Source organism: Oncorhynchus mykiss, chromosome 21, assembly GCF_013265735.2.
Source record: "Oncorhynchus mykiss isolate Arlee chromosome 21, USDA_OmykA_1.1, whole genome shotgun sequence".
NCBI classification, from domain to species: domain Eukaryota; kingdom Metazoa; phylum Chordata; class Actinopteri; order Salmoniformes; family Salmonidae; genus Oncorhynchus; species Oncorhynchus mykiss.
Window position 1 is genome coordinate 63,303,573 of NC_048585.1, and position 15,855 is coordinate 63,319,427.

The 15,855-nt window shown below is 46.2% G+C and overlaps 1 protein-coding gene and 1 long non-coding RNA gene across 10 annotated transcripts; one reads left to right on the top strand and one right to left on the bottom strand.

Annotated features, from left to right (window-relative positions):
- Positions 1-4,233: 4,233 nt before the first annotated feature.
- Positions 4,234-13,949, top strand: pfn1 (Profilin-1). Its single transcript, NM_001165157.1, is given in 4 exon segments — positions 4,234-4,260; positions 4,920-5,095; positions 12,060-12,255; positions 13,633-13,949. Coding segments are annotated over 3 exon segments (432 nt in total). The 5' UTR covers positions 4,234-4,260; positions 4,920-4,957; the 3' UTR covers positions 13,731-13,949.
- LOC118942977 lies at positions 8,831-11,409 on the bottom strand. Of its 9 annotated transcripts, none has more exons than XR_005038708.1 (6): positions 11,057-11,409; positions 9,931-10,304; positions 9,701-9,734; positions 9,627-9,666; positions 9,357-9,410; positions 8,831-9,148 (listed from the first exon to the last, which is right to left on the bottom strand). It is a non-coding gene; the product is annotated as an uncharacterized LOC118942977 (long non-coding RNA). The 9 variants fall into 9 exon arrangements; XR_005038709.1 differs by lacking the exon at positions 11,057-11,409 and having other exon boundaries at positions 9,931-9,984; positions 10,033-10,468; XR_005038706.1 differs by lacking the exon at positions 11,057-11,409 and having other exon boundaries at positions 9,931-10,468.
- Positions 13,950-15,855: the final 1,906 nt, after the last annotated feature.

A 15,855-nucleotide genomic window follows, 5' to 3' on the forward strand; every position in this document is an offset into this window, starting at 1 on the left:
CCTGTCAGTAAGCAGTGCTCCAGTGTAAGTCAGCATTTCACTGTTGGTTGGAGCCTGTCAGTAACCAGTGCTCCAGTGTAAGTCAGCATTTCACTGTTGGTTGGAGCCTGTCAGTAAGCAGTGCTCCAGTGTAAGTCAGCATTTCACTGTTGGTTGGAGCCTTTCAGTAAGCAGTGCTCCAGTGTAAGTCAACATTTCACTGTTGGTTGGAGCCTGTCAGTAACCAGTGCTCCAGTGTCAGTCAGCATTTCACTGTTGGTTGGAGCCTGTCAGTAACCAGTGCTCCAGTGTAAGTCAGCATTTCCCTGTTGGTTGGAGCCTGTCAGTAACCAGTGCTCCAGTGTAAGTCAGCATTTCCCTGTTGTATTCGGCGCACGTGACAAGTACACTTTGAATTGATTTCTCAACCTATTTTTACCTGTTTTTGATGCTTCTGTTTTTCTAATGAGCTCCACGAAGCTTAACTTCACCCTCTCATGGTTTTCCATAACTTTGACCTACTACAGTAGTGGGCTATACTTCAAACAACATGTAGGCAGGCAGCTATTCTTTCTCTTCTTCTCAGGAAACTAATAGAGACTAATAGACATGTCACACAGTCTGCCTGCAGACCAAACATGTCCAGAAGCTACTATTCAATCTATACATTTTATACATTCCATCTTCTTTTAAATGTTCCTCTCTCTTGATCTCACTTGCTCTCTTTCTCTCTCTTATTCTCTCCTTCTCTCTCTCTTCCTGTTTTGCCAAATAAGGAGACAGACTAGCACCAATCAGACACTGACAGCTATGGTTAGAAGAGGTTAAGAACTCTTCTAGTTAAAGGTTGCGTGTGTGTGTGTGTGTGTGTGTGTGTGATGTTTGTGACCACTTCCTCTCATCTCTCGTCTTCATTCTCTCAAAATGAGTCAGGAAGCCGGAGTATCGTTAGCTACAGGAAGTCTGTGTGTGTTTACTGATCAACTTCTCATTTCCCATAGTTCAGCCCTTTCACTGGCAAGTCTATATGTAATCTTCAGGTGAATGCTTACACAGAAGTGTATGTGTGTGTGTCTACATGCTCCATCACTGCCTCCCAGAATGTGTGTGTGTGTTAGAAAAGGAGAGAGACAAGAAGGGGACAGAAGGGGAGAGAGAGAAGAGGAGAGATGGAGAGAGAGAAGAATAAGGGGAGAGATGGAGAGAGAGAAGAAGAAGGGGAGAGATGGAGAGAGGGAATAAGAAGGGGAGAGATGGAGAGAGGGAATAAGAAGGGGAGAGATGGAGAGAGAAGAAGGGGAGAGAGAGAGAAGAAGAAGGGGAGAGATGGAGAGAGAAGAAGGGGAGAGATGGAGAGATGGAGAATGGGAGAGAGAAGAAGAAGGGGAGAGATGGAGAGAGAAGAAGAAGGGGAGAGATGGAGAGAGAAGAAGAAGAGGAGAGATGGAGAGAGAAGAAGAAGGGGAGAGATGGAGAGAGAAGAAGAAGGGGAGAGGTGGAGAGAGAAGAAGGGGAGAGAGAGAAGAAGAAGGGGAGAGATGGAGAGAGAAGAAGAAGGGGAGAGATGGAGAGAGAAGAAGAATAGGAGAGATGGAGAGAGAAGAAGAAGGGGAGAGATGGAGAGAGAAGAAGAAGGGGAGAGATGGAGAGAGAAGAAGGGGAGAGATAGAGAGAGAAGAAGAAGGGGAGAGGTGGAGAGAGAAGAAGAAGGGGAGAGGTGGAGAGAGAAGAAGGGGAGAGGTGGAGAGAGAAGAAGAAGGGGAAAGATGGAGAGAGAAGAAGAATAGGAGAGATGGAGAGAGAAGAAGAAGGGGAGGGATGGAGAGAGTCCAGAGAGTGTGTGTCTGTACATGTTGTGTACAAGGTCTGCCTGAAGGGTTGGATTCTGTAGCTGTGTGTGTAATTACACTTGCAGTAACACGCCCCTGATACTGTGTGCAATGCTACTCTCTCCCCTGATTAGAAGACAGGTTAGGATACTAGTATCAAATCAAATCAAATGTATTTATCAAGCCCTTCTTACATCAGCTGATATCGCAAAGTGCTGTACAGAAACCCAGCCTTAAATCCCAAACAGCAAGCAATGCAGGTGTAGAAGCACGGTGGCTAGGAAAAACTCCCTAAAAAGGCCAAAACCTAGGAAGAAACCTAGAGAGGAACCAGGCTATGAGGGGTGGCCAGTCCTCTTCTGGCTGTGCCGGGTGGAGATTATAACAGAACATGGCCAAGATGTTCAAATGTTCATAAATGACCAGCATGGTCAAATAATAATAATCACAGTAGTTGTCGAGGGTGCAGCAATTCAGCACCTCAGGAGTAAATGTCAGTTGGCTTTTCATAGCCGATCATTAGGAGTATCTATACCGCTCCTGCTGTCTCCAGAGAGTTGAAAACAGCAGGTCTGGGACAAGTAGCACGTCCGGTGAACAGGTCAGGGTTCCATAGCCGCAGGCAGAACAGTTGAAACTGGAGCAGCAGCACGACCAGGTGGACTGGGGACAGCAAGGAGTCATCAGGCCAGGTAGTCCTGAGGCATGGTCCTAGGGTTCAGGTCCTCCGAGAGAGAGAAAGAAAGAATTAGAGAGAGCATACTTAAATTCACACAGGACACCGGATAAGACAGGAGAAGTACTCCAGATATAACAAACTGACCCTAGCCCCCCGACACATAAACTATTGCAGCATAAATACTGGAGGGGTCAGGAATCACTGTGGCAACGTCCAAATACACCCCCTGATAGGATACATCAGTCCTTCTCTCCCCTGATTAGAAGACAGGTTAGGATACATCAGTACTTCTCTCCCCTGATTGGAAGACAGGTTAGGATACATCAGTCCTTCTCTCCCCTGATTGGAAGACAGGTTAGGAAACATCAGTTCTTCTCTCCCCTGATTGGAAGACAGGTTAGGATACATCAGTCCTTCTCTCCCCTGATTGGAAGACAGGTTAGGATACTTCTATATACTGTATGCCTTTTAGCCAAAGTGACTTACAGTAGTGGGTGAATACATTTTGTTATGGATGTTCCTGGGAATTGAACCCACTATCCTGGCAGTGCAAGAGCAATGCTCTACCAGCTGAGCCACCACTTTCTGACTCTTGTAATTCTCCTAAAGCGTGTCTCTTTCTGCTCGTCAGTTCTAGTCCTCCTTCTCTCTGTCATCCCCTCCATCTTGTGTTCTCAAGTACTCCTCCCTACCCTTTCTCCCTTCCATCTTGTGTTCTCAAGTACTCCTCCCTACCCTTTCTCCCCTCCATCTTGTGTTCTCATGTACTCCTCCCTACCCTTTCTCCCCTCCATCTTGTGTTCTCAAGTACTCCTCCCTAACCTTTCTCCCCCTCTCTTCTATAAGGTTACAGGATGTGGTTCTTGCATGTCTGTCTGTCTGTGTGAGTGTGTGTGCATGCTTTACCCGCGATACACACACACCTTCAAACAATAACACCTGGATTCAGGAGACTGACCAAGAGGCCTGCAGTCTGACCAGACAGTTCTGAGCCATCACTCACTCACGGAAGCACGCGCACACACACACACACAGTGAGTTCTGCTGGGACAGGTCTGAGAATCCCAGAGGTGTGTGAAGGACTGTGTGGAATGCTGTGCATATGCAGAAAGAGAACTGTCAACTTAACCATGACCATTCTAAAATAAATATTGGACACGTTTTAGTGGGAATAAAATATAAATTACCTACAATTTAACAACAAAAAATTCAACGGAAAATTTGTAGGAAAAGTGTATACTCGTTTGTAATTGGTGTTGTCATAAATATTAACACTTCTAATGCTGTTAGATCGCCAAAACCAAGAGAGCAAAAAACTTCCTCAAGAGAATGCCAGGACGTTGTTTGCAGCAGCATGATACAATTGCGCCCTATGTAAATCCCCGTGTGCTTCTGAGAGTCCGCTGACCCGTTCATCAGGACACAACGGTGTGCAACGTTTAATTAAAATGGTAATGGTGCTGTACTGAACGACCAGTTGTTCTGAACGACCAGTTGAAAATCGTTGTAATTAAGGTGACCCGGAGGGGACTGGTCTAGAGTGCTGCTGTACGAATTTTGCTGCAGGCTACGAGACTGTTGAAAAAATGTTTTTTTGGGGGAAAAGGGGCCTTCAGTACTCTACATAACGGAATGAAACGTTGAGTGAACTGAACGCAGCCCGGATTTTCTCTGCCTGAATGAGGAAGTCCGGAGGGGTGGGCGCGACACCGTATATAATCGCGCGCCTGCTCTTCCTCCTGCTTCACTCCCCGGTCCCTGCGAGCCGCTCAGGTAAGAACTTTATGGTTCTACACATTGGCCTACACGTCTTTATGACTATTTGTTCTCTTTGGTGATGTGTTACATTCTACCTTTTAATCACACTGTGAAGATTTTATGCAGTAGCCTCGGAATGTTGAGAATGTTGGTTCCTCTTCTCCGTCTCCCTCTCGTCCACCCCACCCCACCTCTCCCTCTCGTCCACCCCACCCCCTCTCCCTCTCGTCCACCCCACCTCTCTTCTCCCTCTCCTCCACCCCACCCCACCTCTCCCTCTCGTCCACCCCACCCCACCTCTCCCTCTCGTCCACCCGTCTCCCTCTCGTCCACCCCACCTCTCTTCTCCGTCTCCCTCTCGTCCACCCCACCCCACCTCTCCCTCTCGTCCACCCCACCTCTCTTCTCCGTCTCCCTCTCGTCCACCCCACCTCTCTTCTCCGTCTCCCTCTCGTCCACCCCACCTCTCTTCTCCGTCTCCCTCTCGTCCACCCCACCCCACCTCTCCCTCTCGCCCACCCCACCTCTCTTCTCCATCTCCCTCTCGTTCTCCCCACCTCTCTTCTCCATCTCCCTCTCGTCCACCTCTCTTCTCCGTCTCCCTCTCGTCCACCCCACCCCTCTTCTCCGTCTCCCTCTCGTCCACCCCACCTCTCTTCTCCATCTCCCCCTAGTCTATAGGTGTTTATAGTCAAATCAGTGCTGTAGAACCATGGCGTGGGATGGCTATATAACCAACCTGATGGCGGGAACACCTCCCTTTGTGCAAGAGGCAGCGATCTGTGGTTCTGATGCGGGTAAGGAGTCGGTCTGGGCAGCAACACCTGGAGGTCAACTGGCTGGTGTGACGGTAAGTAGGCTAGCTAACGTGTGTGTGTGTGTGGTGTACCTAGTCATAGGTGTTTAATTGTGGCGGCTGTTGACGTGACGGTTGGCTTAATGGTTTACTAGTTTGGGGGTTTGATGTTTCCTGGCAGCTCTGACATCAGGGGTGTGTTTTTCTGTAGTTGACCAACCAGGGAGTAGCCAACTGACAGGGAGGGGTGGAGAGAGAATTGCATTGCTTTGACAATGTTAACATGTGTTTCCCATGCCAATAGAGCCCTTGAATTCAATTGGAGGGGGCAATTTTGACACGGTCACATCAACAAGCAGTTGGTTCTGGTTCTTTATAAACAGTATAGAATATTTTGTCAAGTTATTACTCTCTGTGACCTTGTATTGTGAGGACTCTCCTGACTTCTGGCAAAAGTGTTCAAATGAGACTGTGGCATTTAACTATTCATACTGCAGAATGGTGTCTGTGCTAGTTCCGTGTTTTCAGTTAGATTCTCAGCTCCTTATTTGGTCATGTTGCACACAGCAACTTGAGACACACACACACACACACACCGCAACATATAGGAAGTGAAGAGAGCCTCTTCTGAGCCACTTCCCCCATCGAGAACGTCTGCCACACACACCTACAGCCAGTCACATGAGGAGCATGAAGATGTGTGTGTGTCACAGATATTTTCAGGATTTGGAAAGCTCAGGGTGGTGGGTGTGGTGTTTGTAAACAAACCTGCAGTCTTTCTCCAGAATGCTCTAACTCTGTCTCACGCACGCGCGCACACGCACACGCACGCACACAAATGATTGAGCAAACAGTAGGCATGCAGATTACCCAAGAGGAGCGAGGGAGACGTTTTGGTAGAAGAGAATCATCGTCAATGTCCAGAGTTTCTTTGACAGTTTCTCTGAAGCAGGCAAGTCTCTCCCCCTCCCCTTCCCCCTATTTCTCTCTTCTCTCTCTCTTTCTTCTCTCTCCCTCCTCTCTTATCTCTTCCCCCTCTCTCTCTCGTGGTTACATTTTCAGGAAGTCAGTTGAACTCTGAAGACAACATCGTGTGTTTTGAGGACAAGTCAGTACTTGTGCAGAGTTCTCCTCTCTATACCCTGTCAGGACTTGCATATTCTTTCTTTCTCTCTCCATTTTGTTTTTCTTTCTCTCTCGCTCTCTTTCCACCTCTTCTCTCAATCTCTCTGTTGCATGTGCACGTTTCTGTGAGTGTACATGCTTGCACGCGTGTGTGTTTGTGACCACTTCCTCTCAGTGCTGAAGTGATCTCTAGGCTGTTGGTAGTAACATAGTGGTGAAATACTGTCTCTTAGTGGTGAAGTGCAGTGCCACTGGAGATAGATGGACTATAGCTAACTCAGGGGCATTGTGGTTAAAGACTGGTAGTTTGGGGGTTTCATCCCCAGTTAAATTATCCACACTGACAATACCAAACACGTTTCGCAGGCATTTTGCTGATATCGTTCATTATGATAAGTAGCTTGTAGTAGAGAAATGTGAAGTTTGAAATGAAAACGTTAGCCCTTTATGGCTGTTAATGGGACAATTGATGGCTACAACCGTCCAACTAGTAGTACTAGTTTAAAGGAGAATAACAAACTGCTTCACATTAATGTTTTAAACTTCTCCTTCCTTATCGCATCAATTCAGAAAATGTATCCTGATATGGATTTTTGTCCCAGCTCTGTTAGGGAGATCGATTAGTGGTAAGGCACTTCCTTAGACTAGTGTCCTGTCCAGGGGGTGTCCGGTACATCAAGCTGTCTCACTACAGAAACAGGCGATAGACTAGTGTCCTGTCCAGGGGGTGTCCTGGTACATCAAGCTGTCTCTCTACAGAAACAGGCGATAGACTAGTGTCCTGTACATCAAGCTGTCTCACTACAGAAACAGGAGATAGACTAGTGTCCTGTACATCAAGCTGTCTCACTACAGAAACAGGAGATAGACTAGTGTCCTGGTACATGAAGCTGTCTCACTACAGAAACAGGAGATAGACTGCTGCCTTATGGGCAGTTCTGGCTGGGACAAGGCTTATGGGCAGTTCTGTCTGGGATAAGGCTTATGGGCAGTTCTGGCTGGGACAAGGCTTATGGGCAGTTCTGTCTGGGATAAGGCTTATGGGCAGTTCTGGCTGGGACAAGGCTTATGGGCAGTTCTGGCTGGGACAAGGCTTACTTAGCTATAGCAAAACCTTTACACATATTTAGTTTGTGTGTGTTTGTGTATCGGGTCTAAGCTGGAGGTTCAGGATGGGGCATGACTGGACTGGAAGTGTTGGAATTCCTTAGCTGGAAATCTGGGACATTTTGGGGGGAGGGGAGAGAGGGAGAGTTGGAGAGAAAGGTGAGGGGGGGTAGAGGGAGAAGAAGAAGAGATTGATGGGAGTGAAAAGTTTGAATCCTTCTAAGAAAAAATGAGCAGGAACTTGTTTGAGCATGTACTTTATATTTTCCTGTCTCCCCTCTCTGAGGGTGTGTATAATTAAAAAATGTTCATATATACTGTATCATAAGAAATACTGCAGTCATCCACAATATATTTTTCTCGTTACATAGATTATGTAAATACGGCTAGTTAATGTACTTTAGGGTATGTGTGCCGAATGACACCATATTTCCTATTTAGTTATTTTGACCAGGGTCCGTGAGGCTGTAGGTAATAGGGTCCGTGAGGCTGTAGGTGACAGGGTCCGTGAGGCTGTAGGTGACAGGGGCCGTGAGGCTGTAGGTGACAGGGGCCGTGAGGCTGTAGGTGACAGGGGCCGTGAGGCTGTAGGTGACAGGGGCCGTGAGGCTGTAGGTGACAGGGGCCGTGAGGCTGTAGGTGACAGGGGCCGTGAGGCTGTAGGTGACAGGGTCCGTGAGGCTGTAGGTGACAGGGTCCGTGAGGCTGTAGGTGACAGGGTCCTTGATGCTGTTTGCACACCAGTGAGTTGAGTTAACTTTGACCCTTATTAGCTGACCCTGGGGCGGCAGGGTAGCCTAGTGGTTAGAGCGTTGGACTAGTAACTGGAAGGTTGCGAGTTCAAACCGAGCTGACAAGGTACAAATCTGTCGTTCTGCCCCTGAACAGGCAGTTAACCCACTGTTCCCAGGCCGTCATTGAAAATAAGAATTTGTTCTTAACTGACTTGCCTGGTTAAATAAAGGTAAAATAAAAAAAAATGTAAAAATTAACTGGCCTTTATTAGCTGACCCTGGCCTTTATTAGCTGACCCTGACCTTTATTAGCTGACAGCCTCTTTACAGCCTCACGGCCTCTTTACAGCCTCACAGCCCCTTTATTAGCTGACCCTGACCTTTATTAGCTGACCTTTATTAGCTGACCCTGACCTTTATTAGCTGACCTTTATTACCTGACCCTGACCTTTATTAGCTGACCTTTATTAGCTGACCCTGGCCTTTATTAGCTGACCCTGACCTTTATTAGCTGACAGCCTCTTTACAGCCTCACGGCCTCTTTACAGCCTCACAGCCCCTTTATTAGCTGACCCTGACCTTTATTAGCTGACCTTTATTAGCTGACCCTGACCTTTATTAGCTGACCTTTATTACCTGACCCTGACCTTTATTAGCTGACCCTGGCCTTTATTAGCTGACCTTTATTAGCTGACCCTGACCTTTATTAGCTGACCCTGACCTTTATTAGCTGACCCTGACCTTTATTAGCTGACCTTTATTATCTGACCCTGACCTTTATTAGCTGACCTTTATTAGCTGACCCTGACCTTTATTATCTGACCCTGACCTTTATTAGCTGACCTTTATTAGCTGACCCTGACCTTTATTAGCTGACCCTGGCCTTTATTAGCTGACCTTTATTAGCTGACCCTGACCTTTATTAGCTGACCTTTATTACCTGACCCTGGCCTTTATTAGCTGACCTTTATTATCTGACCCTGGCCTTTATTAGCTGACCCTGACCTTTATTAGCTGACCCTGACCTTTGTTAGCTGACCTTTATTAGCTGACCCTGACCTTTATTAGCTGACCCTGACCTTTATTAGCTGACCCTTATTAGCTGACCCTGACCTTTATTAGCTGACCTTTATTAGCTGACCTTTATTAGCTGACCCAGACCTTTATTAGCTGACCCTGACCTTTATTAGCTGACCTTTATTACCTGACCCTGGTCTTTATTAGCTGACCTTTATTATCTGACCCTGGCCTTTATTAGCTGACCCTGGCCTTTATTAGCTGACCCTGACCTTTATTAGCTGACAGCCTCACGGCCTCTTTACAGCCTCACGGCCCCTTTATTAGCTGACCCTGACCTTTATTAGCTGACCTTTATTAGCTGACCCTGACCTTTATTAGCTGACCTTTATTACCTGACCCTGACCTTTATTAGCTGACCCTGGCCTTTATTAGCTGACCTTTATTAGCTGACCCTGACCTTTATTAGCTGACCCTGACCTTTATTAGCTGACCCTGACCTTTATTAGCTGACCCTGACCTTTATTAGCTGACCTTTATTATCTGACCCTGACCTTTATTAGCTGACCTTTATTAGCTGACCCTGACCTTTATTATCTGACCCTGACCTTTATTAGCTGACCTTTATTAGCTGACCCTGACCTTTATTAGCTGACCCTGGCCTTTATTAGCTGACCTTTATTAGCTGACCCTGACCTTTATTAGCTGACCTTTATTACCTGACCCTGGCCTTTATTAGCTGACCTTTATTATCTGACCCTGGCCTTTATTAGCTGACCCTGACCTTTATTAGCTGACCCTGACCTTTATTAGCTGACCCTGACCTTTATTAGCTGACCCTGACCTTTATTAGCTGACCCTTATTAGCTGACCCTGACCTTTATTAGCTGACCTTTATTAGCTGACCTTTATTAGCTGACCCAGACCTTTATTAGCTGACCCTGACCTTTATTAGCTGACCTTTATTAGCTGACCCTGACCTTTATTAGCTGACCCTTATTAGCTGACCCTGACCTTTATTAGCTGACCTTTATTAGCTGACCCTGACCTTTATTAGCTGACCCTTATTAGCTGACCCTGTCCTTTATTAGCTGACCCTTATTAGCTGACCCTGACCTTTATTAGCTGACCTTTATTAGCTGACCTTTATTAGCTGACCCTGACCTTTATTAGCTGACCTTTATTAGCTGACCTTTATTAGCTGACCTTTATTAGCTGACCCTGACCTTTATTAGCTGACCCTGACCTTTATTAGCTGACCTTTATTAGCTGACCCTGACCTTTATTAGCTGACCCTTATTAGCTGACCCTGTCCTTTATTAGCTGACCCTTATTAGCTGACCCTGACCTTTATTAGCTGACCTTTATTAGCTGACCTTTATTAGCTGACCCTGACCTTTATTAGCTGACCTTTATTAGCTGACCTTTATTAGCTGACCTTTATTAGCTGACCCTGACCTTTATTAGCTGACCCTGACCTTTATTAGCTGACCTTTATTAGCTGACCCAGACCTTTATTAGCTGACCTTTATTAGCTGACCCTGACCTTTATTAGCTGACCCTGACCTTTATTAGCTGACCCTGACCTTTATTAGCTGACCCTGACCTTTATTAGCTGACCCTGACCTTTATTAGCTGACCTTTAGTAGCTGACCCTGATCTTTATTAGCTGACCTTTATTAGCTGACCCTGACCTTTATTAGCTGACCTTTATTAGCTGACCCTGACCTTTATTAGCTGACCCTGACCTTTATTAGCTGACCCTGACCTTTGTTAGCTGACCTTTATTAGCTGACCCTGACCTTTATTAGCTGACCCTGACCTTTATTAGCTGACCTTTATTAGCTGACCCTGACCTTTATTAGCTGACCCTGACCTTTATTAGCTGACCCTGACCTTTGTTAGCTGACCTTTATTAGCTGACCCTGACCTTTATTAGCTGACCTTTTTTAGCTGACCCTGACCTTTATTAGCTGACCTTTATTAGCTGACCCTGACCTTTATTAGCTGACCCTGACCTTTATTAGCTGACCTTTATTAGCTGACCCTGACCTTTATTAGCTGACCTTTATTAGCTGACCCTGACCTTGGTTGTGTTCCCCTACTCGGACTTTGCATTCATCAACCAATGGTTGTGCCATGTCATCGACAGTGCAGTCAGACACCAGATTGCTGTAACATTATGTGTTTAGCTGATAGGTAAAATATCTATCCAGGCGTAAGATCTCGAATGTGTCAGCAACATCTAAGCAGGGAAACAACCCTTGTCTAGCTGAATCAGATTCGTTAGGTTATGGTTGGACTAACCCTACAGTACAGGAGGGTAGATCTCCAGGAACAGGGTGGGGTAGATCTCCAGGAACAGGGTGGGGTAGATCTCCAGGAACAGGGTAGGGTAGATCTCCAGGAACAGGGTGGGGTAGATCTCCAGGAACAGGGTGGGGTAGATCTCCAGGAACAGGGTGGGGTAGATCTCCAGGAACAGGGTGGGGTAGATCTCCAGGAACAGGGTGGGGTAGATCTCCAGGAACAGGGTGGGGTAGATCTCCAGGAACAGGGTGGGGTAGATCTCCAGGAACAGGGTGGGGTAGATCTCCAGGAACAGGGTAGGGTAGATCTCCAGGAACAGGGTGGGGTAGATCTCCAGGAACAGGGTAGGGTAGATCTCCAGGAACAGGGTAGGGTAGATCTCCAGCTGTAGAATAACTCTACTACCACTAGGTGGCACTGCAGGGTGTTGACGGCAACAGAGACAGAGGAGTAGCAGTGGCAATGTGAAATGAGTGAGCTTCTGCATAGCTTGATGGTGAGTTGATTAGTGAACTCAGCTGTGTAGTGCGAAGGCACAAACAAAAAGGTCACCCTCTCTCTAACTTTTCTAACATGTGTAATGTGTATACTGAATGTCTGTAGACCATTGAAATGTATTAGGGATGCAGCCAGTCCTCCAGGTTGTGCAGCAGCTCCTACATTATTTGATGAGAACTCTGATGGGTCTGTGTGTTTTATGACAAAGTATTGATTCCCTCCCCCAGGTTGCAGAGATCAAGGCGATGATGTCATTGGATCGTTCTCCTCTCTTCGCCAGTGGTCTTCATCTCGGTGGGAACAAGTGTACTGTCCTGAGAGATAATCTCCACACTGAAGGGGACAACACTTTAGATGTTAAGATGAGGCCCACTGCTACTGATCCCCTCTCCTACAGCATCACCATCGCAAAGACTGGCCAGAGTACGAACCACACACACACACACACACACACACACACACACACACAGTCTTCTGTACATCATCCAATGTTGTCCTGTATTGGATTATACCGTTTATTAGGGACACCACCCTGGACAGTTTTAGGTACACTACCCGGGACAGTTTTAGGTACACCACCCGGGACAGTTTTGGGTACACCACCCGGGACAGTTTTGGGTACACCACCCGGGACAGTTTTAGGGACACCACCCTAGACAGTTTTAGGGACACCACCCTAGACAGTTTTAGGGACACCACCCTAGACAGTTTTAGGGACACCACCCTAGACAGTTTTAGGGACACCACCCTAGACAGTTTTAGGGACACCACCCTAGACAGTTTTAGGGACACCACCCTAGACAGTTTTAGGGACACCACCCTAGACAGTTTTAGGGACACCACCCTAGACAGTTTTAGGGACACCACCCTAGACAGTTTTAGGGACACCACCCTAGACAGTTTTAGGGACACCACCCTAGACAGTTTTAGGGACACCACCCTAGACAGTTTTAGGGACACCACCCTAGACAGTTTTAGGGACACCACCCTAGACAGTTTTAGGGACACCACCCTAGACAGTTTTAGGGACACCACCCTAGACAGTTTTAGGGACACCACCCTAGACAGTTTATTAGGGACACCACCCTAGACAGTTTTAGGTACACCACCCGGGACAGTTTTAGGTACACCACCCGGGACAGTTTTAGGTACACCACCCGGGACAGTTTTAGGTACACCACCCGGGACAGTTTTAGGTACACCACCCGGGACAGTTTTAGGTACACCACCCGGGACAGTTTTAGGTACACCACCCGGGACAGTTTTAGGTACACCACCCGGGACAGTTTTAGGTACACCACCCGGGACAGTTTTAGGTACACCACCCGGGACAGTTTTAGGTACACCATAATATTTGTTCATATTGAAAAAGGTAATATGTTCTAAAGGAGTGCCTCTCTCTTTCTATCCCTCTCGCTCTTTCTATCCCTCTCGCTCTTTCTATCCCTCTCGCTCTTTCTATCCCTCTCTCTCGCTCTTTCTATCCCTCTCTCTCGCTCTTTCTATCCCTCTCTCTCGCTCTTTCTATCCCTCTCTCGCTCTCTTTCTAACCCTCTCTCTCTCTCTTTCTATCCCTCTCTCTCTCTCTTTCTATCCCTCTCTCTCTCTCTTTTTATCCCTCTCTCTTTCTATCCCTCTCTCTCTCTTTCTATCCCTCTCTCTTTCTATCCCTCTCTCTTTCTATCCCTCTCTCTCTCTCTCTTTCTATCCCTCTCTCTCTTTCTCTCTTTCTATCCCTCTCTCTCTTTCTCTCTTTCTATCCCTCTCTCTCTCTTTCTCTTTCTCTCCTCCCTCTCTCAGCTCTGATCATTGTTAAAGGGATGAAGGACATTCCTGGAGGAAAGATCAACATAAAGGCCTCCGACATGATGCAGTACCTGAGGAAGAATGGCTACTAACGCTTGACCCCTGACCCCGACACTCCCCTTAGATGCTGGTCTTGGTTCAGTTTAGCATTCCCCCACTAATGGTTAAGGTTAGGATTGGGGGAAGCTCATCTGTGCCTAGTGGAAATGTCATCCCAGCAGCCTCAGTGCCTTGTTGTTTTTGATGATGATGATGATATGCAAATGATCAAACGTGAAATTATCATAGTGGCAAATAAACAGATTTATTCTAAGAAAATATTTATTTTGACTGCTGATTTAATTATTTATTGAGGAGAATGTACTTACTGTGAGGTGTAGTTAAATGACTAAAATGTTAATGGTAAGTGTGTGTCGGTGTGTGCTCTCTATATCCATATGTATAGCCAGGTCACGCTGCAGTGTTCAACCTGGGGACTGTTAACCAACTCAACAGTTACATATGTACAGCTAACTACGTACAGTTTGGAAAGTATCCACACATCTTGAATTTTCCACATTTTGTTACATTTCAGACTTATTTTAAAATTCATTCAATTGTTTTTCCCCCTCATCTGTCTACACTCAATACTACACTCAGTCTACACAAATGTATTAAATAAAAAAATGGAAATATCACATTTACATAAGTATTCAGGCCATTTACTCAGTACTTTGTTGAAGCATCTTTGGCAGCGATTACAGCCTTGGGTTTGACGCTACAAGCTTGGCACACCTGTATTTGGGGAGTTTCTCCCATTCTTTTCTGCAGATCCTCTCAAGCTCTGTCAGGTTGGATGGGGAGCGTTGCTGCACAGCTATTTTCAGGTCTCTCCAGAGATGTTCGATCAGGTTCAAGTCCGGGCTCTTGTGCTTAGGGTCGTTGCCCTGTTGGAAGGTGAACCTTCACCCCAGTCTGTGGTCCTGAGCGCTCTGGAGCAGGTTTTCATCAAGGATCTCTGTACTTTGCTCCGTTCATCTTTCCCTCGATCCTGACTAGGTGCCTTGTTTCCTCCAGACGTGATGCTTGGCATTCAGGCCAAAGAGTTCCATCTTGGTTTCATCAGACCAGAGAATCTTGTTTCATCATCTGAGAGTCTTTTAGGTGCCTTTTGGCAAACACCAAACGGGCTGTCATGTGCCTTTTTACTGATGAGTGGCTTCTGTCAGGCCACTCTACCATTATGGCCTGATTGGTGAAGTGCTGCAGAGATGGTTGTCCTTCTGGAAGGTTCTCCCATCTACACAGAGGAACTCTGTAGCTCTGTCAGTGACCATCGGGTTCTTGGTCACCTCCCTGACCAAGTCCCTTCTCCCCTGATTGCTCAGTTTGGCCGGGAGGCCAGCTCTAAGAAGAGTCTTGGTGGTTCCAAACTTCTTCCATTTAAGAATGATGGAGGCCACTGTGTTCTCGGGGACCTTCAATGCTGCAGAAATGTTTTGGTCCCCTTCCCCAGATCTGTGTATCGACAGAATCCTGTCTCGGAGCTCTACAGACAATTCCTTCGACCTCATGGATTGGTTTTTGCTCTGACATGCACTGTCAACTGTGGGACCTTATATAGACAGGTGTGTTCCTTTCCAAATCCTGTCCAATCAATTGAATTGACCACAGGTGAACTCCAATCAAATTGTAGAAACATCTCAAGGATGATCAATGTAAACAGGATGCACCTGAGCGCAATTTCGTGTCTCATAGCAGAGAGTCTGAATACTTATGTAAATAAAGTACTTCTGTTTTTTTATTTTTAATACATTTGCAAACATTTCTGAAAACCTGTTTTTGCTTTGTCATTTTGATGTATTGTTTGTAGATTGAGGAAAAATATTAATTTAATCCATTTTAGAATAAGGCTGTAACAAAATGTGGAAAAAGTTAAGGCGTCTGAATGCTTTCCGAATGCACTGTATCTCTATGACGTATCTGTGTACCCATTTACACTCTGTCTGTAACGAACTACGTATATCTAAACTCAGCAACAAAAACAAACGTCTTCACTGTCAACTGCGTTTATTTTCAGCAAACTTAAATTGTGTAAATATTTGTATGAACATAAGATTCAACAACTGAGACATAAATTGAACAAGTTCCACAGACATGTGACTAACAGAAATGGAATAATATGTCCCTGTACAAAAGGGGGGTCAAAATCAAAAGTATCAGTCAGTATCTGGTGTG